Below are 23,272 nucleotides of genomic sequence, written 5' to 3'. Positions count from 1 at the left end.
CGTGAGAACTTATTGCTGCCTTGTTCTTAGCCATGAAGTAGGTCGTGTTTCGTCGCGCTCGGTCATCGTCGGTTGACTGAATTACTTCGACAGCGTAGTTCGGGAAATCAATGCTATCAACCAGAGGGAGCTCGAGCTTGGTCTGACTGCGTCGTGGCACGACGAGTACAAAGATTCTGCCAGAATATTCGTTGGTGGACTGCACAATGACTTGACTGAGGGAGATGTCATCACCATCTTTTCGCAGTACGTCCTTAGTTTCTACCCACAGGCTCAGTTGAATTGACACCAAGACTCCCTCAGATACGGCGAAATCATGGACATTAACATGCCTCGTGACAAGGAAACAGGGAAACCCAGAGGGTTTGCCTTTCTCATGTATGAGGATCAACGTTCTACCATCCTCGCCGTTGATAACCTCAATGGTGCCAAGGTCCTAGAGCGCACGCTGCGGGTTGACCATGTTAAGCAGTACAAGCAACCCAAGGTTAAGAACGCTGATGGTGAATGGGTGGAGCAGGACGAAGAAGTCTTCAATGCTGCGCCAGAGCTGATTGAAGGTGCGCTGGTTCCTCACATTGCCGTATGGATCTGTCGTGCTAAGTTTTATGTCTTTCTTCTGCGATAGACGATGGTGCGGAATCAGATTCGTCTGATTCTACGGGGGCGTCAATTGACCCTGAGGATCCTATGCGAGACTATCTCATCGCCCAGCGAAGGGAGGCAAAGGCCAAGAAGAAGGGGAAGGAAAAGAAGAAGTCCAAAAGTAAGCACAAGGACGAGACACCCGAGGAGCGGGCGGCACGGAAAGCTAGGAAGAGGGAGAAGAAGGAGAAGAAAAAGGCAAAGAAGGGGAAATCAGAAGGTGTTCGGGCAGTTGAGAATTTGTTGAGCAGTTTGGGTGTGGACCAACGCGATGTTAGGAGGAGTCGGGACCGTTCGAGGACCCCAGATGAACGAAGAAGAAGGGACTCTCGCAGCCGTTCTCCGCATCACGGGAGACGTCGACGAAGCTATTCACCTGACGACTATGACTCCCGGCGCAGGTCAAGATATTCCGATGACGATGAACCGCGCTCGAGAGGACAGTCCGGAAGGATGCGCGACTAGATCCAATGCTCTTTCCCCCCAGTTCGTTTCATTGTGCTTCTATCATCATTTCCACATGTTCACATCCGGGGGGCAACCCCGTACTATCGTCTCGGACTAGAATGTCACCAAGAATGCGCGTCTTCTTTCGGATACCTTGCAGAACAATAATACAGTCCTTACTGGCTTCTCTCTGATCCGCTCATCTAAACAGGATGGATTCCATCAGGTGCACCACGACAACTATCTCAGGTACCTCCCGAAGTTATACAAAATTAACGGAAAAGGACATAGGATTGGCGCTGTATGCTTCTAACAAAAACAGAGGGAGGCCATCTAATTTGGAAACGAATCCTAAAGAGACTTCGCGAGTTTCTATTTGATTCGAGCTCCCCTCTCGGCGATCTGTCAGGAAAGCTGGGGGCATATCCATTGCACAGGTATATTTCAAGCAAATGAATAGTACTGAGATAGATCAGGATTTACCTGGTGCTTTCGGGGTGGTGACATTGGGCCCTCAGATCGTTTATTCGATCTAGTATACACACAGGTGCGTAGGGATGGCATCCCGGCTCCAATATTGAGAAGCAAAATAGGTGGGCGGCATTCCACAGCAAGAGAAGGGGGACTTGCCCAAAATAACCAGCGGGCACTCACAGTTTATGTTTCGACCTGAGTCCATGGGAAGGAGGGATGAGCTTCTAAGCATTGGCGCCAATGCGGCACGGTTTAACGATGTGCGGATGCACAATCGAGCGCTGTTGGGTAAAGAGAAGGGACAAGCTGAAACACGATGCCATGCAGTGAATGTGTCGGCATGCGGGCGATAATCGTATTTGGGAAGGACCTGGAAGGAGATGTTGCAGAGAGTGACCACATGTATGTCCGGTGCCAACTCAGGTCAAGGGCTGCCCATGTCATGTCTCGGAGAATTCAGAGCGCTCCACGACTGGGACCAAGGTCATCGGGATGGAGAGCCGAGATGTGAGGTCGGAAAGAAACGTTTGAAGATGGATTGACCCACTGTCAAATGTGTTCATGTCAGGATTGAGTTTCACGACGAGGCTTCGGTAGCCAGCCGATTTATCTATGCACCGGCAAGGTTTCAAGAAGTGCACTTGAAGAAATGGCCATCTGAACACCGTGGCCCACTCCCGAGTCTGGCCTGAGCCTCGTCAAATTGAGCACGACTGCAAGTCGTCGCACCTTGCCACACCGAGCCGTTATAGATATTTTCGAGTCCCTAAGGTCGAAACGTCTCGTTGAGCGAAAGAACAAAGGACAAGAAACAGATCCAGGGTCAAGCGTCAACAGCGCGTCGATCTCGCGCCGCGATTGGCCAAACAAACAACCGCCGTCGTCGCGGGAGCGCCTCCGTTCCCAATCTGTTCCTGACTCTGACCGACTCAATCCCATTCGTTCAAAACAAATTGTGAACGAAAGGCAAGAACACCGACGATGTCATAAAGGCAAGCTAGTCCTTTGTGCACCGTTGGCATGGATCCCGGAGCTCATTGTTCTTTGCAGCGAAAACTCCTATAAACATTGGCTTTCTTCGCGACCGCACTCTTGAGAGCCTTTTAACGCACGCGACTCTGGGTGGTGGCCTCAACTGACAGTATGGCACCGAAGACTCGCGGCAGTACAACCACCAAGAACGATACCGCGGGCAGCTCGCCCCGTCGAGTCCCCCATTGCACCAAGTGCGGACGACCTCGCGCAGGCCACCCACGTTCTGGATGCCCTTTCGTGGACGATCTGCCTCCAGTAACCCCAGTGAAGGAAGAGGGAGACGCCATTCCTCGTGTTCCCACTACCCCTGTTAAGGGAAGAAGGAAGCTAGTTGCGGACGATATCAATGATGCTATGGGGTCAATGTATATCGGGTCATCTCCAACTCGCGAACAGGAGGACAAGGTTATTCACAATCGACGAAGGAAATCTCGACTTTCTGGAATTCCACCCCTCCAACCAGCCGAAAGCCTTGTCTCCCTTTCCAGCACTTCGGAAGAAATCGTTGAGAATCTTCTTCGACCAGGGGCTTTCGATGACGACACTGAAGAGGAAGATGGACGCACGACACCTACTGGGAAGCACAAGGCGAGAGTAATACAGTGGCAGGAGACCCTGATAGCTGCCACTCCCAAAGGGAGGAAATCGACCGGCTATCCAAAGTCCTCACCAAGTTCGCCAATGCCAGGAACTCTTATTACGCCCAACTCCAGCTTCTTCGACTCTTACACCTCAATCCCAGACGAGAAACCACCCAAAATGCATGCCACCTGCCAGACTGAACCTTCATTCTCTCAGTCCGCCACGCACCAGCCTTCGAACGCTCCGGTCTCGCAGCGCAAGACGAAACCCCTTTCGAGAACCATGAGCATGGAGCAACGCCAGCTGTTCATTTCTCGCCTCGGAGCCGCATACGCAGAGAAGGCTACGATCTACGTCGTTCCCAAGGCTGATGTCCACGTTATTGCCGATACGGCTCGCGATACAGGTTTCATTGCAAGCGTTGTCACGAACGAGGTCGAAGGGGATGATCAAAGTCTACTCGTTATAGGAAGGGACGAAGAGGAGGTCGAGAAGCTTTTGGCGCGCGTCCAGCAAGCTGAAAGGAACAAGGTCACTGAGAAGATGACGTCCGCATCATCATCTTCTGCAGATTATGCTCCCGAAAAGCCCAGGTCGTCCACATCCGCGTTAAAAGCGGCGGCGGGAGGTGCTGTTGTTGGTGCTGTCGGTGCTTGGGCAGGTTTAGCCTTTTCTTAATGTGGGATGTGTCAGGTAAGCTGTTTCTCTCTGCTAGCACGGCTGTTGAGGACCATGGTCACTCATATTTTCCTTTTGGACTCGTGTTTCAGGATTTCCGGAATGGTTGCATTGAACGCAGGCGATTGGGTTTTGCCTAGTATGGCGCCCCCTTCTCCCTCGATCGTACCGTTGACCCGGACTAAGCTCTTTACTCTAATACACCCTACTATGCCTTCCTTTCCGAGCTCGTTGGATCTCGTGCGTTTTCTTGCGTTCTTCTTTCAACTATCCTTTCCCTTCGGAGTCTTGTCTATGACCTCTTTCCTTCCACTCTTACCTCGGTTCCGAGGGTAGGCTCAAGCTCTATGTACACGATGTTCGATTCGAAGTGCAGTATTGTACCTCTTGTGGCCTTGTACGACTTGACTGCTCTACTGGCTTAATTCTTACGTCTATAATACCAACTCTCCTACTCACCATATCCTCCCATCTTCCCCACTTCTTGGATCTGAGACGCGGATCTATGGATCCCCGTCAACTCTAAGTTTCCCGCGAATACTACGTAGTGCCTTCCAAGGTCTTGCGATTTAGCCTTGAAGCAACGTCTTTGTATTAAGGAAACTGTCGAAGAGTAGTACATCAGTTCAATTGTTGAATTAAGCAATGGACTCTCCCCCAGTTTCGGGGTCTCCATGCTGCTCGGAGGCGTAGAACAGACAGGTGTTATGGAAAACGAGCTAGTAGATAGCGTGAGTTTGTACTTAATATTAAGTGAGGTACTGGAGCAGCTGCATGTCATCTCGACTGAGTCTAGAGAAGCGCTAGGGGACATCTGGCGCAAACACTGTACGCCTTCGTGTTCTTCGGTGCCGGCAGGATTATGAGGTCTTCCTGTCACTGACATCCTGATAGTCATAGGCCACCTTGGACTGTTTACCTTTACATTTCAGCCTCCCCGCCAAATGATTTATTTCAAGACGCGCTACGCGCTGCATTGGGCAAATTAGGGCGCTCGATCCACGTGCCCAATGCGTGACTTTTCTCGGCATTGGATTTGGGATTCCGTGCTTGCTGAGCGTCGACCATGAACTGACTTAACAATGAATCCATCTGGGAGCTCGAGATCGCTACATACACCGGTTCCAAGACCAGTCTCTAGTCTCTCCGTGCGACCATCGTCGTCGTCTCGGCCTTCCTCTAGCATCTCCCAGCATCGTCCCTCAACCAGCATAGGATTCCGACCCCCGTCCAGCGCGTCTCATCGCACACAATCGCGTCTCTCCTTCAGACCACCCTCACGGAGCTCAAGGTCCAGAATAATACCACAATGTCAAACACTGGTTACGCAAGTGACTGGAATTGAAGACCAAGAGAGCGACGATTTCAAGGATCTCGTGGAGTATGCTTATAGGCAACTGGAACCGACGACGATCAGTAAACCGTCTGCCAGTGTGGATATTGAAGTTATTGACCGTACAATAAGTGGGTCAGTTGGTTCTGAGCGTTTATGACTGGGTGCTAATCCTTTGTTCGTTGTGCAGACATGCCTTGAAAGCTCGCGTGAATTTGAAAGAGGAGTTGGCGACTAGTCTTGAGCATTGTTATAGGAAGCTCAAGGACCATATTGAAAGTCATGAGAGCGACCTTGATGCACCTGTGGTGGTACGTTTCTCTCAGACCTTGGACAAGGCGAATCACTGACACACGGCTTTTATAGTCGAACAAGATCCCAGATCATCTTCAATTTCTCGTCAGTGACTTTGTTTGGAGACAGGAGGTAATACTTACCCCGTCCTACAGATCGCCCTCGCCCAACCCCCTTCAGCAGCCTCTCTTGCATATGCAGACCTGTATCTCGAGAGAGTCAAGAATCCCCAGCCATCGACACCACCGCTAACATGGGCTGAAATTCTCGCCGAGGAGCCGTTTGAAGGCGACCATTGGGAGGGCATCTTGGATCCTATAGGCGATGACTGGGATACGACCCCCTCCCTGTCACCTCTCAACTCGGACGACCTTGCTCTGGATGACGATGACTCATCTCTTCTGTCCATGGACGAGGCTGAGCGTGCACCTTCCACGGATGCTCAGTTCACACCGCCGCAAGAGGCACGACAGCCCTTCTCTCCAGAACACGCCAAAGCGTTCCGCGAGTTACAGCATCAGCAATATTGGAGGAAGGAATGGCGCTCAGACGCTGATCCTTCCCGGTCGTTTGACTTGGGGGATCCTTCTACTCTTGGGCCTTCGATAGAGAGAGCCGGAGCACGTACTCGCAAGGAAAGACTCGCGCTCGACATGCTTGCCCCTCCGGTACGCTCGTCGCGTCTCAACCATTTTATCTCAGTCTCATAGTTGTTCTAGAAATATATTAACGAAGAAGACATGGTTCGGGAGGTGCTCATAGCACTTCAGGGAAGAGAGAATACCGTCTTTACGTGGGAAAACGACAATATGGTCCTGACGTCTTCCCCTCCCCGCTTGATCCACCTAAGCCTTCAATCGCAAGCATCCATTCTTGAATCCCTTGGGAAAACGGCAACTACTGTCCAACACCTTCGCCACTTTGTCGCCCACGTCTTCGCACAATCCGCCAATCGCATCACCTCTGCCGATGGTCAAAGTCGACCTATACCAAACCTCAGATTTCCACAAACCAAGACAGCAGAAGCGTTCGCCGATGCAATCGATTTCGAAATACGCAAGTTCGAGGCTTGGTGTGCAGAGCGGGAGGAAGACATGTGTCGTGCTGGGTTGGAAAACTTGGATGAACCATTGGTTGTCAGCCTTCTCAACACCGAACAGACCCTCCGGAATGAATATGACGAGTCTTTCGAGATTTTGTCAACGATTGTCCGGGATGTCTTTGGATACCCGGCCGGTTCGACTCGACGCAAGTTTTGGAGGTCATCGGCAACGCTTTCCACGGCACTTCTGGATACCCTATTCTCGCATTTACAGGAACACATGGAGAGGAATGCCGTGGTCACTGGCAACACTCTCCTCCGCGTATTCGTTTCGTCGTCCGAGCCGATCTGGGGTATGGTGGGGAAGTGGCTTCGGAATGGTATGAATGTCGCAACATTTAGCGACAAGCAGAATCCAGGCGACCTAGAGGAAGAGTTCTTCATCGAATATAACGGCATTGGGGTCGGGATGCTGAGTATGGGGTTGCTGGATCCAGACTTTTGGAAGGACGGATATTCTCTGCGTGAACTGTCTTCGGAGACAGAGGCCGAGGGAGGAACAGGTTCAGCATCGAGGCAAAGTGTTGTCCCTACATTCCTGGAACATGTAGCAAAGCTCATTCTAGGAACCGGGAAGGCCACCGGTCTCATTCGAGCCCTTGGAGTGCCTCTGTCAGCCCATGGCTTCGCCGATTGGCCTCTCTTCGCCGATCTCGTTCGATCTCATCCGCGAAATGTCGAACCTCAGGAAAACGATGACGGTCCCAGGAGCCTGTTCTCTGTCTCCGTCGACTCCCTTTCCGCAATCATCAATGACCACCTCCGTGAGCCATGTCATGAAACTGGCGCTTTCTTGTCTCAGTTGCTCTTCGAAGACTGCGACTTGCGAAGCCACGTAAATGCCCTTGAAGACTTGTTCTTGATGAGAAAGGGAGACGCTATCACGCATTTCTTGGATGTCGTCTTTACAAAGGTGAGGCTAGCATTGGCTGTCATATGGCCTCGTACTCATTAATGTTGCTTTAATAGATGGACGCCAATCAAGCATGGTCCGACTTCCATTTCCTAAACACTGCATTTGGGGACGTTGTCCGTTCCAACCTAACCCCCGGGAGTCAAGAATGGATCCAACTCTCCCTTGTGCGACTCTCATACCGCGGACACAGGGATAAAGACAGGAACATCCACCGCACCGTCCGAGCCATCGAAGGTCTCTCAGTCGAATATGCTGTCCCCTTTCCTTTGACCTATATCTTCAGACCGGAGATTGTCCAAATCTATAGCGAGATCTTTGTGTTCTTGTTACAGATTCGGAGGGCGAAACATGTTTTGGAAAGGATATTGATTAGAGAGGACAATGATCGACACCAGAGGTTGAAGGAGGAGTTGAAAGTGTTTTATGCGATGAGGAGTCGGCTGAGTTGGTTCGCCAAGTAAGTCCGAGTGACGCCTTTCACAGTAAATAAATGATTGACTGTTGTGTTAGTACCCTCTTGAACTTTTTGACGACTTATGTGCGTCCAGTTTAGACGCTGCCATTCGAGCCCCTCTGATCGTTCACCCCAGGTTCTTCACGTCCAAATCCTGAAATTCCACGAAGATCTCGACAAGGCCAAAAGTCTGGACGAAATCATTACTCTTCATGATGACCAGTACGTTGTCGTCCTATCTTCCCTGTCACAAATCCTAACTTGCATCTTAGCCTTGACAAAATTCAAGGCAGATGTCTTTTGAAGCCGAATGTTCGTCTCACAATCAATGGCATTGAGGGGTCTGCGCTAAAATTAGATAAACAGGCTTCTGCTCTTCACAAATCCATCATCTCTATCCTCGACATCTGCCTCCATTTCACCAATATATTCGTCACCTTCGCGGGAGATACGACCGCTACACACGATGTCTCACGCCACTCTATCGTCCTCAAGCATCGCAGTCGTAAACAACGACGCATACAACGCAATGTCATCGGGTTCTCACATTCGATCAGGGATATCGACCTTGTTAGTTCCGACGACTCTGACCCTGACGAGATGCTCGATGAGAGCGAGGGGCGTGGCCCACCAGATACCACGACGACCTCGTTCTTGTATGATGAGACGATGGGAGGGGTGGATGACGGTGATTTCTTTGGGAGGATAGAGAAAATTTCGAGGGAGGTGGATGGGTTAGTTCGGTTTATCAGGAGAGGGGTAGAGAGTTTAGCTGGGGGTACTACTGAGGCTGCTCCAGCGTTTGGTGTTTTGGCTTTTGCGTTGGAAGATTGGGATTTGTGATTTATGCCCGTTGAGTCGATTTGTACTATTAGTGAGACTTGGTTATCCTTCATCTTGCGTACTTTTCTGACTTCGATGGCTTTCAGGTTTAATAGATGTGTTTGTCCTGTCTTCGCTCAGCGGACCGATGAGATTGGTGGGTAGGAAATCGGCCGCTCAGGTTTTTCCTTCGCGTTTATGTACGCGACCTCGGTACCGAGACCGGAATCGGCGATCGTCGCCTCCGTTCAGGGTTCCTCGACTTCCAAAAAATACCCAGAGCGTTCGCAGTTTCGTTCGAATGATGTGTGTCCAATAATGGCTCCAACCCGCAGGACTACTCATGGACACACTAGATATCCTCTGAATATTGGAGAGCCTGCTGACACCCGACGGTGCAGAAGGTCGTCCCACCCATTTACTTCCCTGTGTCAGCGGAGGCTGTCTCTACTCGGCTCGAGGTCGGAAAATATATTTGCGGGGTAGGGTCTAAAATCAGGAATGCCGAAGCTAACTTTTAGTGTTGACATCGTCAACGGACCATCGGACGCGGTTTGTAGCTGGTGAGCCCTGCTTTCAGCTTCGTGCGCTGTGTTTACAGCTCAGCCAAACATTTACAGGGTCCAAATAGAACATCGTCTGTGGTTCTTTCGTGACCGGCACGGTGCTGGACCCTCTCTGTGTGCAAGCATTCGCTTCGAATGAGGAGCATCTGTGCCAGCAGCTCCTAATAAGCGCTGATGTTTCACCCAAAGTAATTCATTGTCCAAATTAACCGATGTCTTCCTCGGGGTTCTAGTGTCTGATTTACGACATACGTCGCCATGTTCACTCCAGATGTTTGGCGGTCTACGTCACCCGCAGCGACACTTCAAAGCTTTAAAAGCGACCTCGACAACTTCCCGATTTCCTCAGCAGTTCTCAGCTGTCCCAAGCAACTCTCGAGCCACTCTCACCGCAAAGCACCTTCAAACACCATGCAAACCCGCGTCTTCATCTCCCTCTTCTTTGCATGCCTTGCCACCGTTCGAGCTGCACCCGTCCTCATTCCGGGTGTTCAAGTTGGCAGAGAGGACACCCCCGTCCAGATCAACAGGTTGAACCCACTTCCTGACGTTACTCTACCCGAGAATGTTGTGCGTTCGGAGATCCCAGTTGCTGTTCCCGACCTCGCCAACGTCGACGTCGAGCTCGCAAACCCTGCCGTCGCTGACATCGCTCTCCCCGAGCATGTTGTGCGTGACGAGATTCCCGTCGCTGTTCCCGACCTCGACGTCGCGGTCCCAGCAAACGTTGCTCCCGACGTCGCTCTCCCCGAGCATGTTGCACGCGCAGAAATCCCAGTCAGTGCCCCCGACGTCGCGGTCCCCGACGCCCCTTCAGACACTCTTCCTGACATCACTCTCCCCGAGCATGTTGAGCGGGCGGAGATCCCAGTCGCAGTTCCCGACGTCGATGCTGCATCCCTGGTTCCTGACCTCGATGTCCCCGAGGACACTGATGTCGTGGATGCCCCAGCTGTCCCCGCCGTCGCTGTCCCAGAGGCCCTTGCTCTCAAGCGAGGCCTAGGGAAGCTTCATGCCGTCCACATCCCGCACGACGATGCACCCACTGCTCCTTCCACTCCGGACCTCTCGCTTCCCGCCGAGCCGAGACACAATCCCGTCGCCGACCTCTTGAACGAAGGTGTTAGCATCCGTGTCCGGGACGAAGTCGCAGTTCCCGGTGCCCCCGATGTTGATGCTGTCGGCGTTGCTAAAGAGGCTGTCGAGGCCACCGTGGATGCTGCGGAAGTCCCCACCGGCCCAGATGCCCTCGCCCTTTGATTACTATCCGTTACAATACTTCACGACTCATGAGTAATACCTTCGTTCATTGAACGATTTGACATGGGCTCCATACTATCATATTCACGCAACCTTTTAACTAGACACTTAGACCCACGTATTTTCACGGACGCGGAAACCAGTACGATAGAATGACCATCTTTACTACATAGACTTGAAATGAATGGTGCTTTGGCAACCTTGAAGCACTGACCTCGAGGAAAACTTTGAACTTTTCGAAGTGCCGGCGTTTAAAAGCGTAACGTTCCGGCGATCACAGAACAATTCGCGGTTCTCCTGGCGGCTCTCTCTGTCCTGTTCACCGCTCTTCCTCTCGTCCGACCCTCTTTCCTTCCCCTTTGCCCTTATTTGCCTCGAGGCACGGATTATAAGCAGAGGCTATCGATTTCATCTTTATCTTCTTGAACCCGAGCCACGACAACTCAGCAATATGTACGCCGATAAAAAGGAGTCGCAGAAGAGCTACAGGCCGAGAGCTGGTGTATGTACCCTTCACCCAGGTCTAGCTAGTCTGTTGCTGACTCTAGGACGTCCTCCAACTTGTACTACATGAACCAACCGACCGGAATCGACTTCTATGGAACGCCCTCCCCGACATGCCGCCGTTCTAAACATCGAAAAATAGACCATGTCGCCAGGCCTCAAACGCGCCCGCGAACCCTACCGCATCCGGAACGCCATCGTCGGTCTAGGACTGGGAGCCTTCGCAGCAGGAGTATGGGCCTACTCCATCAGCGCCGTCAAGCAGGACGTATTCGACGATGTAGACGAAGAAGCTCAAGCCCTCCAATCCCAATCCCAGAGCTCAACAACACAACATGTAAAGGGTGCAAACGCCACGGGTGTTACGCGTGTTGGGGCTGGAGCTGTTGGAGGAGAAGGGCTGAAGGCAGAGGAGAATTCAAAGTTGAAGGCGGAGAATATCGTCGTGTCGGAACCGCTGCCACCTACCGTCCCCGCTCCTCCGCCACCATCCACCACCCAGCCAGCGAATGGCAGAGGGATTTTGCAGTGTTTGGATTCAAGGTGGCCAGGGCTCAAGTTGTTGGATCCTCAGAGCAGGACATTTGTGTGGGGTGCTCCGTCGGTGGATAACGTCGGTAAAATGCGGTCATGAACGTCGGTGGACTCGAGGCGACATATTGCCCTCGTCGACCACAAAATCTCAACACCTAACTTTCGCTCAACTTTCAGTACTACCCACCACCCACCTGCTTTGCTACAACTCCCTTCCCTTTGCTCAGTTCTGGACTCTGTCGTACTCTCGAATCTAATACTCACATAGTTAATGAAATGCTCATTCTATTGCAAGGAAACGACAAGAAAGAAACAAATGCTATGAATGAGACCGTAACTTTTCGTCAAAGTGCAGACACTGCAAGGACCATGAAAATGGGGAGAAAAGGGATGAAACGACGACAAACGATGAGCCCAAAAAAAGGGAAGAAAAGGAAACGAAGGCGACACTGCGAGAGTGTGTTGGGAGAGGTATCGAGAGAGAGAGATAGAGAGAGAGAAACGAGAGACTACGAGGTAACTAGCTAGGACGGCGACAACGACAACAATGATCAAGTGCCTAAATTATACAGAAAGCAGCGATAACACGATAGCGAACTATTAGCGACACGAGTCCATGGAGCCTGAACGACTCTATACGGGCGTAACGAAGGAATGAGGAGAGAAGAAAGAGAGGAAAGATGATGGATGAAGAGAGAGAGAGACAAGAGTCCAATAAATAAAAGTGAAGCTTTCGACAAGCGCTCGACGCCGAGGAAAAAATCACAAATAAAAAAAGAAAAATCAAAATGGCAAGAAAGAGGGAGAAAAAACACTGAAAAACCTTACGCCAGTCCCCAAATACCGGCCTTCCTCACACCTTCAACAAGCGCATCGACATTCCCAAGCATCGTCCCCAACAACTGCTTCTTCTCCTCCGTCGTCCTCTTATTCCCCGTGACCAAAAACTTTGGAATCCTTGGAACGGCTTTAGGCGTTAAAACCGAATCATCCTCCGAGGAAGACAAATAGCTATAGTTGGACAAGTTGGGCACAGTCCCAGCTGATTGGAGTCGAGATTTGGTCTGGACGCGTTCTTTGGGCGTGATCCCGGAATCAACCACGCTCATGCTCTTGCTCTTGGGCGTGTGTCCTGGCGATCGACCCAGGATGGCGGCAACTTGGGCTTTCTTCGGACTCATAGGTACGTAGTCGATCTCTTTCTTGAGCATCGCCATCGCTTTTGGCTGGGGTGGTTTCGCAGGGAAGCGGAATTGCGAACGGGCGGGATCTAGTGGTGGCGAGTGTGGAGGTGTTCGGGGGTGCCCGGTTTTTGGTCGATACGAGGGCTTCTCAGGCGACCGAGCCCGCAACGGCGATTTGCTGAACGAGGTGTGTTTTTCAGGTGAAGAAGAAACTGACGAGGGTGCAGTAGAAGACGAGGCATTGGACGATGTGGACGAAAACGAAAGCGTGGAACTCCCCGAAGCCGAACGCGAAGACCTTCCAGAATCAGAAGAATCAGAAAACGCGTATGTTGAAGAACCGTATCTGGAGGCTGGGTGTGCTGGCGGGGTGCCGCTGCTGACGGACGGTTTCGAGGGGCGATTGACTGGGGAGTTGGGCACTGTCGGTGGCGAGCTTAAAGGTGAGTCTTCGTCTACCCCATTGGTTTCCGGCCCCGACGCGGTCTCATCAAGGAGGTAAAAATACAGGAACTCCAAGCATTTCATCCTGCACTCCCAACGTGAGTGATCGGGTGAAATAGTGCCAGAGAGGAAGCAAAACGTACCGAACTTCTCTTGGTGTTCCCGCGCGTTTAAGTATCCTTACCACTGCCTGGGGTCCGCCAACGTCTTCAAACACGCGCAGTGCCGATGAGGAGTCTACGAGAATGCAGAGGAGGGTGTCGAGGACCAGCGACGTTAGGGGTTGTTCCAGTATGCCTTGTCTACGACACATATTTTCGGAATCGCGGGAAGATGAAGAAGGTAGGTGTCGTGATGCTAAGAGCAAATCCAAGAGGACCTAATAACAATTATGAGCCAGCGAGCCAATAGGAGAACGCCAATAAACCCCTAACCTCCTGCGGGTACCGGCGACCCAGGTACACCTTGCAGCTCGGGTGGCTCAGGGAGATGCCTTGGAGGAGACAGAGTGACAGCACTATTTGGGAAACGAGGGTGGTGACTTCGTGCTCGTGTGATTCTGTGTTGTACTTCGTTAATGGCCGCCATTCCGCCGAAGAACAAGAACAAAAGGAAGGGCGCACCATCGATAGGGCCTTTGATGAGCGAGTCGAGTTGGGTGGTAGCGATGCATAACCATGAGAGAAGTCTTAAAGGGACTAGAGGCCAATATACTGATTAGTATCTTTCAGGTTCACGGTGATAGCGCCCAACGCACCGTTGCACTCAAAGGTGTATTGGAGAGCCAGGAAGCTATCCAACCCCTCTCGATCCTCCTCGTCGGCGAGCGCTTTGGCCAAACAGCGTTCTACGGTCTGAAGTGCGCGAGTTCTTGTATCCGTTGACGAACGTGTCGAAGTGATCTGTTGGGGGATTGGGGGAGTCAACACGCTGCATGCCTCGTGGTACGTCGTCATAGCCGGCTAACCTGGTCCAAAGCGTCCTGGAGGGTCTCCCTCATCGCTGTGAGCGACGAACTGTACATTGGAGATGATAGTTGAAGAAAGAAAAAGGGTGGTGGCGTTTTACGGCAACCGGGGAGTTGAAAACAAAGAGACACAGATGAATGAAATCATTTATGGAAGTTGTTGGTTTTGGACAGCCTGTGCGCGTCAGTTGGCCCGAAACGGATCATCTCCCCGCGATACCGTCATGTGACCGTTTCTCTCCTTAACGTGACGTCGGTGCCTGATAAAGGAATACTTTCCCAGTTTATTGTGATCTGCCCCTGTCCTTGCCGAAGCACGACGGTCTCGCACAATCGTTGACAAATGACACGACAGAAGACCTTGAGTCCCAGCGAGAATAGCCCGCTCGGCAGACTTGTTCTCCTACCACCACCACCATGGCACCAATCAGAACAGTGAGCAACGCTGCTTATCATTAACCCTTTTTTGTCGCGCTGAAACGGACGATTGCACAGCAATGGACGCGGTTAATCCGGTTCGTCGCAGCTGAAACGTCCAGAGTCCACATTGGCCAGCCGATTGACCCCCATCTCGATGGTGAGCATCGCCAGCCATGCCTTCTGACCTTGTGCATCTCTGACGAATTTGTAATACAACCGCGATAAAAAAAAATCCAATTGATTTCGTATTGGTCCTGGAATATACCCAGTGGGATTGGCGAGCCGTCAAGGCAGCCTCTTCAAAGCACATGAAATAATTGGCTCTGTCCTTGACCCGGCCGCGCAGGTCACAAACTCTGTCTTGACTGTCAAGACTCTCCTTTCTCCTCTCTCGCGAGAGGACATCAAGATCGTACGGTGCTTGGGCTTGAACTATTCTGACCATGCAGTACGTTTCGCCTTTCAATGCGCCTTCAAAGGCCATTTATTAACGGTTTTTCAGGAAGAAGCCAAGATGGCCAAACCGGCGTAAGCTCTCCTAGGCGTCTTGTCCCTCCGCAGCACTCAATGGTTAATTCACAATCCTCGTCCAGTTTCCCCATTCTCTTCTACAAGCCAGTCACCTCCATAATCGGTCCGAACGCCCCTGTTATCATCCCTACCGCGGCACAGCCGCCCGAGGAGCACCTCCCGGATTATGAGGTAGAGCTCGCCATCGTCATCGGTAAACCAGCCAAGAACGTATCCGAAGCTGACGCCCTCGACTACGTCCTTGGCTACACCGGGGCAAATGACGTATGTTCTCAACCGTTCTTCTAGCCAAAAGTCTCTTCTGACGCAAACAAAATGACGATCTTCCAGGTCTCGTTCCGGAAACACCAACTCGCAATTTCACAATGGAGTTTTTCTAAAGGCTTCGGTAGGGTACCATGTTCGGATCTTGCAGTGGCCAAAAAGTTCTGAACTGTTCGATGCAGACAACACAAACCCTATCGGACCTTGCATCGTCTCTGCAAATGCAATTCCAGACCCTCAGGTTGTCCCTTTGAAATCCACAATTAACGGCCAAGTCTTGCAGGATGGAAATACATCGTGCGTGTTTGCCGCCTTCGAGAGTGTCTCGAGCTGATTCCATGTCGCGTGACCAGTGACCAGATCTTTAGCGTTCGACAGACTGTCTCTTGGCTGTCCAAGGGCACGACTCTCGAACCTGGAACTATCATCTTGACTGGAACCCCCAAAGGCGTCGGCTTCGTCAGACAGCCACCCGTATACCTCAAGGACGGCGATAACATGGAACTCTGGTTTGGAAACGGTATTGGAACGCTCTTCAACCCAGTCATCGAAGAAAAGGCCGAGCCTACCGTTTCCAAGCTCTAGTCCCCGTCCTCACAAGGTCAAGTACAGTATCACAGAGTTTGCATCGTCCTTTCTCCGTTCGTTACATGACCGCGGCAGGTCCCCCACTCGTCTGTTCTCAAAATACAAAATAATATACACTTATTTTCAAAGCCCTCCAAACACAATCAACTTGGTGTTCATGTACTCCTCAATACCATGGGGTCCACCCTCCCTTCCCAAACCACTCTCCTTGACACCTCCAAACGGAATAACAGCCTGACTGATCAACCCCGTGTTCGCACCAACCATCCCCACCTCCAACGCCTCCGCGACCCTCCACACCCTGCCTACATCCCTCGAGAAGAAATACCCTGCCAATCCCACATCAGTGTTATTCGCCAACCTGATCACTTCGTCTTCGGTTTCGAATTTGGTAAGGGCTGCGAGAGGGCCAAACGTTTCTTCGGTGTTGAGTGCTGCGTCGGAGGGGACGTCGGAGAGGACGGTGGGGATGAAGAAGGAAGAGTTGGGGATTGACTTGCCGCCTACGAGCACCTGTGCGCCTTTAGAGACCGCGTCGGCGACGTGTCGCTCGACCTTTTCGACTGCTTTTGCGTGAATAAGTGGGCCGTGGGTTCTGCGTTGCCGTCATGAGTCTGAACCGAGAAGAAAGGTGAAAAGAAGACACTTACACTCCCTCTTCCAGTCCATTGCCGACCTTGAAAGCCGCGACACGCTCAGCCAACCTCGATGCGAACTCGGCGTAGACCCCAGATTGAACAAAGATCCTGTTGGCGCAGACGCATGTTTGACCGCTCCCTCTGAACTTGCAGACAATGGCGGCTTCGACGGCCTCGTCTACATCGGCGTCATCGAACACGATGAAGGGCGCGTTGCCTCCCGCTTCGAGAGAGACCCTGAATGATTGGAGAAACGTCAGTCATGGGTAAGAGGATTTTGGAGAACAGCGCACTTCTTCAACGTAGATGCAGCCAAACCGTATAGCAGCTTTGCGACAGGCGTAGACCCCGTAAAGCTAACCTTCTTGATAATCTTGTTTTCGCAGAGTTCACGACCGACTTCAGTGACGTTCTTTTGGGTGGTGACAATGTTGATCACGCCGGGTGGGATGTCTGCTCTGGCGGCGAGCTGGTGGTGGATTCGAAGTGGATAGGTGAGCTTATGCTGCGCTTTGCATCGTCGGATAGAGAACGCACCTCGGCGAGAGCAAGAGCGGAGAACGGTGTTTCAGGAGGTGGTTTGATGACAGCTGTGCACCCTGCGGCGAGGGCGGCACCGAGCTTGCGGGTGATCATTGCGGATGGGAAGTTCCATGGTGTGAGGATCGATCTGAACTCATTATTAGACCGGCTCTGAATGACCCTCCTTGGAGAGAGATACGCACACGACGCCTGTTCGAGGGAACGTCAGTGAGAGACAAGAAAGGCAGAAGAATACGAATAGGACTTACCGACGGGTTGTTTGACGACGACGTTTCGGACGTTGTGGAAGGGGGAAGGGATTTGCTCTACAAGTGGTGTTAGAAGGAAGCTTGGGAACGAGCATAGAAGAGAGCAGACCTCCGTATGTTCGTACAGACTCCTCAGCTGTAGACCGAGGTTTCAGTTCTTGGTTCCATTTCTCGTAAACGACGTGTCCTCACCAAACCACTAAGTATAAGTCCAAGTCAGCGACATAGGACACGTCTGAAAGCCGGGGACACAAACCTCAATGAAAGACGCGCTATACGCCGTTTCGCCCTATCAGCAGCCCTGCTCAGCACATGTTACAGCCCATTCAAAGCGTCGAATGCACACACCTTTGCTTCAGTCAAAGTCTTCCCGTTCTCTAACGTCTGAGAAAGTAACCCGTATATGCGTTAGGGTATGACGTCAAGGTACCACGAGGAAGTAGTCCTCACAATGAGACGCGCCAGGTCGTCCTGGTGTTGTTGCATGAGCTGGAAGAATTTGATGAGGAGGTCGTGTCGGTACTAGACACACAACCCATTCAGATAGCAAACCACGATGTCGATTTCGACAGTTAGAACAGAGCTTCAAGGAACAGACAGGGTGCACACCTTTGCAGTCGTCCGACCCCAAGTCGTAAACGCCTTGGCAGCAGCCTCGATAGCTTCTTTCGTCTCCTCCAGACCCATCTCAGGGACAGTACCCAACTCTTCATTCGTTGCAGGATCTAAGTTGGCGCTCAGAACATGGGTCATGCAGTTGCGATAGGGGGGAAAGGCGACTTGCTGGTGACAAGGATAGTCTCCCCACTCTTTGCGTCCAGCCATTTTCCGTCGATTAGGCCTTGGAACTTGATCAAACTAGGGTCATTGAGACCAAACTGCCCCGCCCTACGTTAGAAGTAGATTCCGAAACGATAACGAAACGGTACGAACCACGGCAGCCTGAGAACTTGCCATCCTTCTCCGTGGTTGTGTCGCAGGTGAAAGCTTCAGAAACAAGAGACGACTGGAACACCTCGTCGGCGATGTCGTTGTGCTCAGAAGAGCAGAGAAGCGGAATGTAGTGGTACGCGTTGGGAAACGCATGGGATCCGCCGGGCTATAGTAGCCTATTCACGGGTATTTCGAATAGCTGCCTGAGAGGTTGGACCGGCAAAAAGGGGTTCCAAATTCGTTTGGGCGACGGAAGTGGGGCTTGGCGCGATGGATTGCATCCGTAAAGGAGCCGCGGGGAGATAAGATTGTTTGAGATATGATAGTGAAGTATATAGACTGTAGTTTTACTTTCTACCCCTTCCTACATGCTTTTTGGTAGTCTCTGGAGAGTCGAGGAAACCTCCCAGCTCTAGCGCGTTCCTAGCTGCTTGGTTAATATGCTTAAATCTATCAGGCCCAAGATGGATTCCTCCAAAGTACCGCGATACGACCACCAGGACGTTGTTTACTTCCTGGATGCAGTTAGAAGCTTCCTTCAGCATCCTTGCATTCACAGTTATGGCAGATTCTCACCAAAATTTGCAGGAGATGGGCAAGACGGCCACCGGCTGCTGTCTCGCCATCATCATCGTTGTCTAACCGGGTCCCTGATCAGCGGAAGGCTGTAGAGAAGCGATACAAGGCAGACCTTGATGGGTGAGGTTTCCGACTTGACATCGCCAGGCATTGATCACAGGATGAGCGGCTCGGGCTATTCGTCTATCTGACATCAAGTGAGAGAGGATTTGGGGGACCTGTATGTGATGGTGGGTATAGTTCTACGAATCGTGTCCATCGGTCGGCACATACCTGGGAGGGATGCTCGATTCGGCATGCACGACCGACAAAGCTGCTCTTCCGGTCATGAATCGGTTCCGCAACGAACACCTCCACTCCAGGCGGAAGCTCTGTACTTTGCGAGGGATCGTCGGCTGCATGGGCGTCGTATTCGCTCTCCTTCCGTTGGACACTGCTCTCGTCTGGTACAGGACGATTGCTCTGCGCAGCCTCTTTCTGTTCCTCCCTGACCAACTGCCCAGCCTTCTCCAAGCTCAACTGCTCTTCGTACCATGCCACACATCTATCCAGAACGTTTTGCACGCCGTCGAATACGCACACCTGCTCTGGGACGAACTCGACCCCGTTCAGCGAGATGTAGGTTCGGAGTATAGATCCAAACAAATTGGGATCTACGCCAAATGCGCCGATGTATTTGGATAGTAGCTGGAGCTGCGGAGGGGACGACGCAGGATAAGAGGGCGGTAGCGAGACGAGGATCTTTATAGATACGTCTTCGTGTGGCGAAGGAAAGCTAGGTTTTCAGAATCTAGATATTCCGGTGAAACATGGCTTTGCAGAACAAGCGGGAAGCTACCTTAGAGCAACTTCGTAGCGGATTGCGTCCGGATCTAGTGGTCTTCCATAACCATTTCCATTTCCATTGGGGCGGTATAACCGTATCGCATCGTCACCATAGATCGACTGCAAAACTGTCCATTGTATCTTTTCAATCAGCCTTGGATCATCGCAGACTGCAACGGACGGCCTGCTCACCTTCCACCTCGGATGCTACACCCTCTTTCTCTGGATCCTGAGCCAGCCTGGCCACAAGATCCTGTACTTCCTGAGCATAGTCCCTAGAGGGAGATGACGAACGTGAAGCAACCATCGGAATGGCTATTCCGGATTATGTGATATCCTAGGGCCCTCTGTCTAATCGTTGATGGGTCTAAATGATGGATGATGATTTGTTTAGCGCTTTCGAAGAGAAAGAATCTTCTTCCCAAGGAACGGCCTGCTCGTAAGCCCCTTATATAAAGAAGAGGTACGGGCGAATGGAGTCAGAACAGGGTTGAGTTCTCACCATTACCATCGCGGTAGATATTTACTGTTTCAAACAGCGATCGTATGTCTTTCCGGAGATTGATTAGCGTTTGCTTCCTAGCCAGCCGACTGACCCTCTAAGCTAGATTGTGAAAAGCCAAAATGACGACAGCAGAGGCCAGGGGTGCATTGACTATTGCAGGATCGGATCCTAGTGGAGGAGCAGGAATCCAGGTATGAGAGTGTGGTTTATGAGTCATATCTAATCTAATCCGACTTTCCGACCCCCTATAGGCCGATCTGAAGACCTTTGCTGCCCATGGATGCTACGGGGCAAGTGTAATAACCTCCCTCACTGCACAAAACACCACTGGTGTTCAAGGCGTACATGCTGTCCCACCGGACTTCGTTGTCCAACAGGTTGGTGATATCACTTCTTCGCATATCTCTCTGTAAGCCATACTGACAGGGTACTCTCGCCCCTAGCTTCGTATGGTCTTCGATGACATCGACATCAAGGCAATCAAGACTGGGATGCTGTACGATGCAGTCATCGCTGCAGAGGTGGCGAAAGTGCTCAAGGAGCGCCAAGCAGCAGGGAAGCTTGCTCCCGTCGTCTGCGACCCAGTCTGCGTCTCCACCTCAGGACACACCCTCCTCAAGCCAGACGCCCTCGATGTCCTCGTCAGCCAAGTCTTCCCACTGACCACCCTAATCACACCGAACAAACCCGAGACCGAACTCCTCCTCAAAACACCCAACTCGGAGGTCAAGATCGAGTCTCTGGCGGATATGTACACCGCGGCTGTCGAACTCTCCAAAAAGACTTCCACCGCTGTGCTGGTTAAAGGTGGTCATGTCGTTTCGTCGCTGAAGAATTTGGAGGAGATTACCCAGAAGCATTCGAATGTGGAAGTCGTGAAGCAGAATTTGTATGACGAGAATATGGAGATCCTCCTGGTTGGACGTGATCCGAAGGAATTGAACCCGGAGATCGTCGTGGACTTGTTGTACCAGCCGGATACCCAATCCGCTGTGGTGTACGCGAGACCGAGGATCGAATCGACCAGCACTCATGGAACCGGGTGTACTTTAAGCGCTGCGATTGCATCCGGACTGGCTCAAGGCCTTTCACGTACGTCCTTCGTCATCGTCTACATCCCGCAGTGACATCTCGCAGTTGTACTGACGATTCGCCGCAGTGAAGGATGCTGTAGCCCAAGGTGCGCTGTACACCCACTTTGGAATTGCCACCGCCCAACCGATTGGAAAGGGCTACGGACCGCTCAACCACCTCCACTGCGTCAATCGAACGGTCATTTCCAGGTATGTTCTATACTTCTGATGGTTGAGTCTCTCGATACCGATACTGATGCTTCTCTGGTAGCCCGACTCCTACCAACCCTTACCCATTCGCCCACTACCTCATTCGAAACACCAAGGAAGTATGGAAGGGATACGTCGAGCACGAGTTCGTGAAGCAGCTTGGAAAGGGCGTCCTCGCCAAGGAGAAATTCGTGCACTTCATCAAGTGAGTAAAATCTTCTCTCCTTCACGCTCCTCTCGTTCTGACATCCCGGAAGGCAAGACTACCATTACTTGAAGTACTACGCTCGTGCTTATGGGTGAGTCGGCAGTCCCTTCACACACTCAATCCATTCCACCTCATCAATTTCCCCAGTCTCCTTGCCTCAAAATCATCGACCTTCCCTGAGATCCACGCCGCCGCAACGATCATCATGAGTGTCATCCACGAGATTGACACTCACAAGAGCTTCTGCGAAACCTTTGGCGTTACAGCCGAAGAGTTGGAGAATACGCCTGAGTCTACCGCCACCACCGCCTACGGAGCGTTCATAATCAACAGTGGAGTTCAAGGTAAGGTGATATTCTGTGACCACGGTGACAAGGGATTAACGATGACCTGTAGGTGACGCCTGTGCTCTGATGATGGCTGTACTGTCCTGCCTCCTGGGGTACGGCGAAGTAGGACTCTGGCTGAAGAAAGAGTCAGAGCTGCCCAACAGCTGGGTCGTCATGGAAGGCAACCCTTACAAGAAATGGATTGAAGACTACTCTGGCGAAGGTTACCAGAGTGCTGTCCGTGTTGGACTCGGTGCGTTGCGATTGTATACGGAAGGAAGGAGACTGTCCATCTGACGCCTTCTGTCTTCTTTAGCAACCATTGAAAAGATGTTAGTCGCTGACCACCCATCGCCCGCGAGGTTGAAGGAGTGGTTGGGCATCTTCCAGAGATGCACTGCGTTGGAGAGAGGGTTCTGGGACATGGCTATGGGCCTACACAAGTAGAAACCTATCTCCAAACATTCTTGAATCAATGTATACTATCTGAAAGCCCTTGTGGAATCCAATTCTTGCCAATGACTGGTATTGAAGTCAGAAGCCCCTAACAATCCGGAATTATCTTATCTTATCTCCTTCACAGCAATTGCCTCCGCTGCCATCGCGTTCCAGGTGTTGAGGCTGCAGCTGCGAGGACCCTTGTCTCGCCGACTATCATTATCACCCCTTTCGGCTTCTGAGCCACATCTAACCATCTCTCCACACGCTCTTGGACTCATTATGAATCCAGAATCGAGAACCAGGGCACCAGCGCCGTCCCTACGAGTCGTCGTCCGACTACCCACAACGAGACCCGAGAACCCAATACCGGATCCACCACAGGCACGCTCCTTCGCTTGTACCCACTTCCCCAAACCATACAACTGACACCATAGGATTTGGCAACAAACAGATAGAATGGACACAAGAGAAAGCGGATATCCTCTGGAAAGTCATCGAGAGGTCCCGTTCGACGGATAGCGGAGGCGCAGACTGTGAGTTTCAGGTTATCCTTGTGACTACAACGTGTGTATTGACTTTGGAGAGATAACAGGGAAAGGTCTAGCAGCGCACTTGGAAGTACCTCTCCCGTACCTGCTGTACAGGGTAAACGCCCGATTCCAAGAAGAGATTCGAGGCTTGAAAGACATACAAGAC

The 23,272-nt window shown here is 51.7% G+C and overlaps 10 protein-coding genes across 10 annotated transcripts; 7 read left to right on the top strand and 3 right to left on the bottom strand.

The window, feature by feature from the left end:
* Positions 1-32: 32 nt before the first annotated feature.
* On the top strand, positions 33-1,210 carry CC1G_01457 (RNA-binding protein Cwf29; the record flags this gene model as incomplete). Its single annotated transcript, XM_001837493.2, has 5 exons — positions 33-37; positions 94-246; positions 304-560; positions 629-865; positions 897-1,210. The coding sequence occupies 5 exons, from the start codon at positions 33-35 to the stop codon at positions 1,208-1,210; spliced, it is 966 nt and encodes a 321-aa protein (XP_001837545.2).
* A 1,754-nt stretch (positions 1,211-2,964) lies between these two features.
* On the top strand, positions 2,965-4,317 carry CC1G_01456 (hypothetical protein; the record flags this gene model as incomplete). The annotated part of the gene is made up of 2 exons (XM_001837492.2): positions 2,965-3,876; positions 3,954-4,317. The coding sequence occupies one exon, from the start codon at positions 2,965-2,967 to the stop codon at positions 3,859-3,861; it is 897 nt and encodes a 298-aa protein (XP_001837544.2). The 3' UTR covers positions 3,862-3,876; positions 3,954-4,317.
* A 626-nt stretch (positions 4,318-4,943) lies between these two features.
* Positions 4,944-8,803, top strand: CC1G_01455 (hypothetical protein; the record flags this gene model as incomplete). Its single annotated transcript, XM_001837491.2, has 10 exons — positions 4,944-5,329; positions 5,385-5,505; positions 5,561-5,593; positions 5,644-6,156; positions 6,208-7,503; positions 7,560-7,963; positions 8,017-8,044; positions 8,097-8,182; positions 8,233-8,272; positions 8,327-8,803. The coding sequence occupies 10 exons, from the start codon at positions 4,944-4,946 to the stop codon at positions 8,801-8,803; spliced, it is 3,384 nt and encodes a 1,127-aa protein (XP_001837543.2).
* An 803-nt stretch (positions 8,804-9,606) lies between these two features.
* CC1G_01454 (hypothetical protein) lies at positions 9,607-10,608 on the top strand (the record flags this gene model as incomplete). Its single annotated transcript, XM_001837490.2, has 1 exon — positions 9,607-10,608. The coding sequence occupies one exon, from the start codon at positions 9,607-9,609 to the stop codon at positions 10,606-10,608; it is 1,002 nt and encodes a 333-aa protein (XP_001837542.2).
* A 649-nt stretch (positions 10,609-11,257) lies between these two features.
* On the top strand, positions 11,258-11,746 carry CC1G_01453 (hypothetical protein; the record flags this gene model as incomplete). Its single annotated transcript, XM_001837489.1, has 1 exon — positions 11,258-11,746. One exon carries the CDS (start codon positions 11,258-11,260, stop codon positions 11,744-11,746), a length of 489 nt encoding a protein of 162 aa, XP_001837541.1.
* A 650-nt stretch (positions 11,747-12,396) lies between these two features.
* Positions 12,397-14,274, bottom strand: CC1G_14691 (hypothetical protein; the record flags this gene model as incomplete). The annotated part of the gene is made up of 6 exons (XM_002911216.1): positions 12,397-13,359; positions 13,418-13,653; positions 13,709-13,833; positions 13,898-13,972; positions 14,032-14,176; positions 14,242-14,274. 6 exons carry the CDS (start codon positions 14,272-14,274, stop codon positions 12,471-12,473), a joined length of 1,503 nt encoding a protein of 500 aa, XP_002911262.1. The 3' UTR covers positions 12,397-12,470.
* A 384-nt stretch (positions 14,275-14,658) lies between these two features.
* Positions 14,659-16,041, top strand: CC1G_01450 (fumarylacetoacetate hydrolase; the record flags this gene model as incomplete). Its single annotated transcript, XM_001837486.1, has 8 exons — positions 14,659-14,676; positions 14,737-14,818; positions 14,931-15,109; positions 15,164-15,189; positions 15,255-15,456; positions 15,523-15,580; positions 15,639-15,753; positions 15,810-16,041. 8 exons carry the CDS (start codon positions 14,659-14,661, stop codon positions 16,039-16,041), a joined length of 912 nt encoding a protein of 303 aa, XP_001837538.1.
* A 126-nt stretch (positions 16,042-16,167) lies between these two features.
* Positions 16,168-18,559, bottom strand: CC1G_01449 (succinate-semialdehyde dehydrogenase; the record flags this gene model as incomplete). Its single annotated transcript, XM_001837485.2, has 14 exons — positions 16,168-16,639; positions 16,695-16,919; positions 16,976-17,151; positions 17,220-17,352; positions 17,408-17,414; positions 17,474-17,530; positions 17,583-17,609; positions 17,666-17,672; positions 17,730-17,762; positions 17,822-17,857; positions 17,924-17,995; positions 18,083-18,198; positions 18,258-18,351; positions 18,407-18,559. The coding sequence occupies 14 exons, from the start codon at positions 18,557-18,559 to the stop codon at positions 16,168-16,170; spliced, it is 1,608 nt and encodes a 535-aa protein (XP_001837537.2).
* Positions 18,560-18,753: 194 nt separating this feature from the next.
* CC1G_01448 (imprinted and ancient) lies at positions 18,754-20,117 on the bottom strand (the record flags this gene model as incomplete). The annotated part of the gene is made up of 6 exons (XM_001837484.2): positions 18,754-18,921; positions 18,983-19,044; positions 19,098-19,203; positions 19,259-19,760; positions 19,824-19,938; positions 20,003-20,117. The coding sequence occupies 6 exons, from the start codon at positions 20,115-20,117 to the stop codon at positions 18,754-18,756; spliced, it is 1,068 nt and encodes a 355-aa protein (XP_001837536.2).
* A 317-nt stretch (positions 20,118-20,434) lies between these two features.
* Positions 20,435-22,582, top strand: CC1G_01447 (thiamin biosynthesis protein; the record flags this gene model as incomplete). Its single annotated transcript, XM_001837483.1, has 9 exons — positions 20,435-20,506; positions 20,567-20,692; positions 20,759-21,407; positions 21,475-21,598; positions 21,660-21,803; positions 21,856-21,897; positions 21,954-22,150; positions 22,203-22,388; positions 22,452-22,582. 9 exons carry the CDS (start codon positions 20,435-20,437, stop codon positions 22,580-22,582), a joined length of 1,671 nt encoding a protein of 556 aa, XP_001837535.1.
* Positions 22,583-23,272: the final 690 nt, after the last annotated feature.

This window comes from Coprinopsis cinerea, assembly GCF_000182895.1.
Source record: "Coprinopsis cinerea okayama7#130 chromosome 5 map unlocalized cont3.5, whole genome shotgun sequence".
Classification (NCBI taxonomy): domain Eukaryota; kingdom Fungi; phylum Basidiomycota; class Agaricomycetes; order Agaricales; family Psathyrellaceae; genus Coprinopsis; species Coprinopsis cinerea.
The sequence above is the reverse complement of the archived record's forward strand: the minus strand, read 5'-3'. Positions and strand labels throughout refer to the sequence as shown.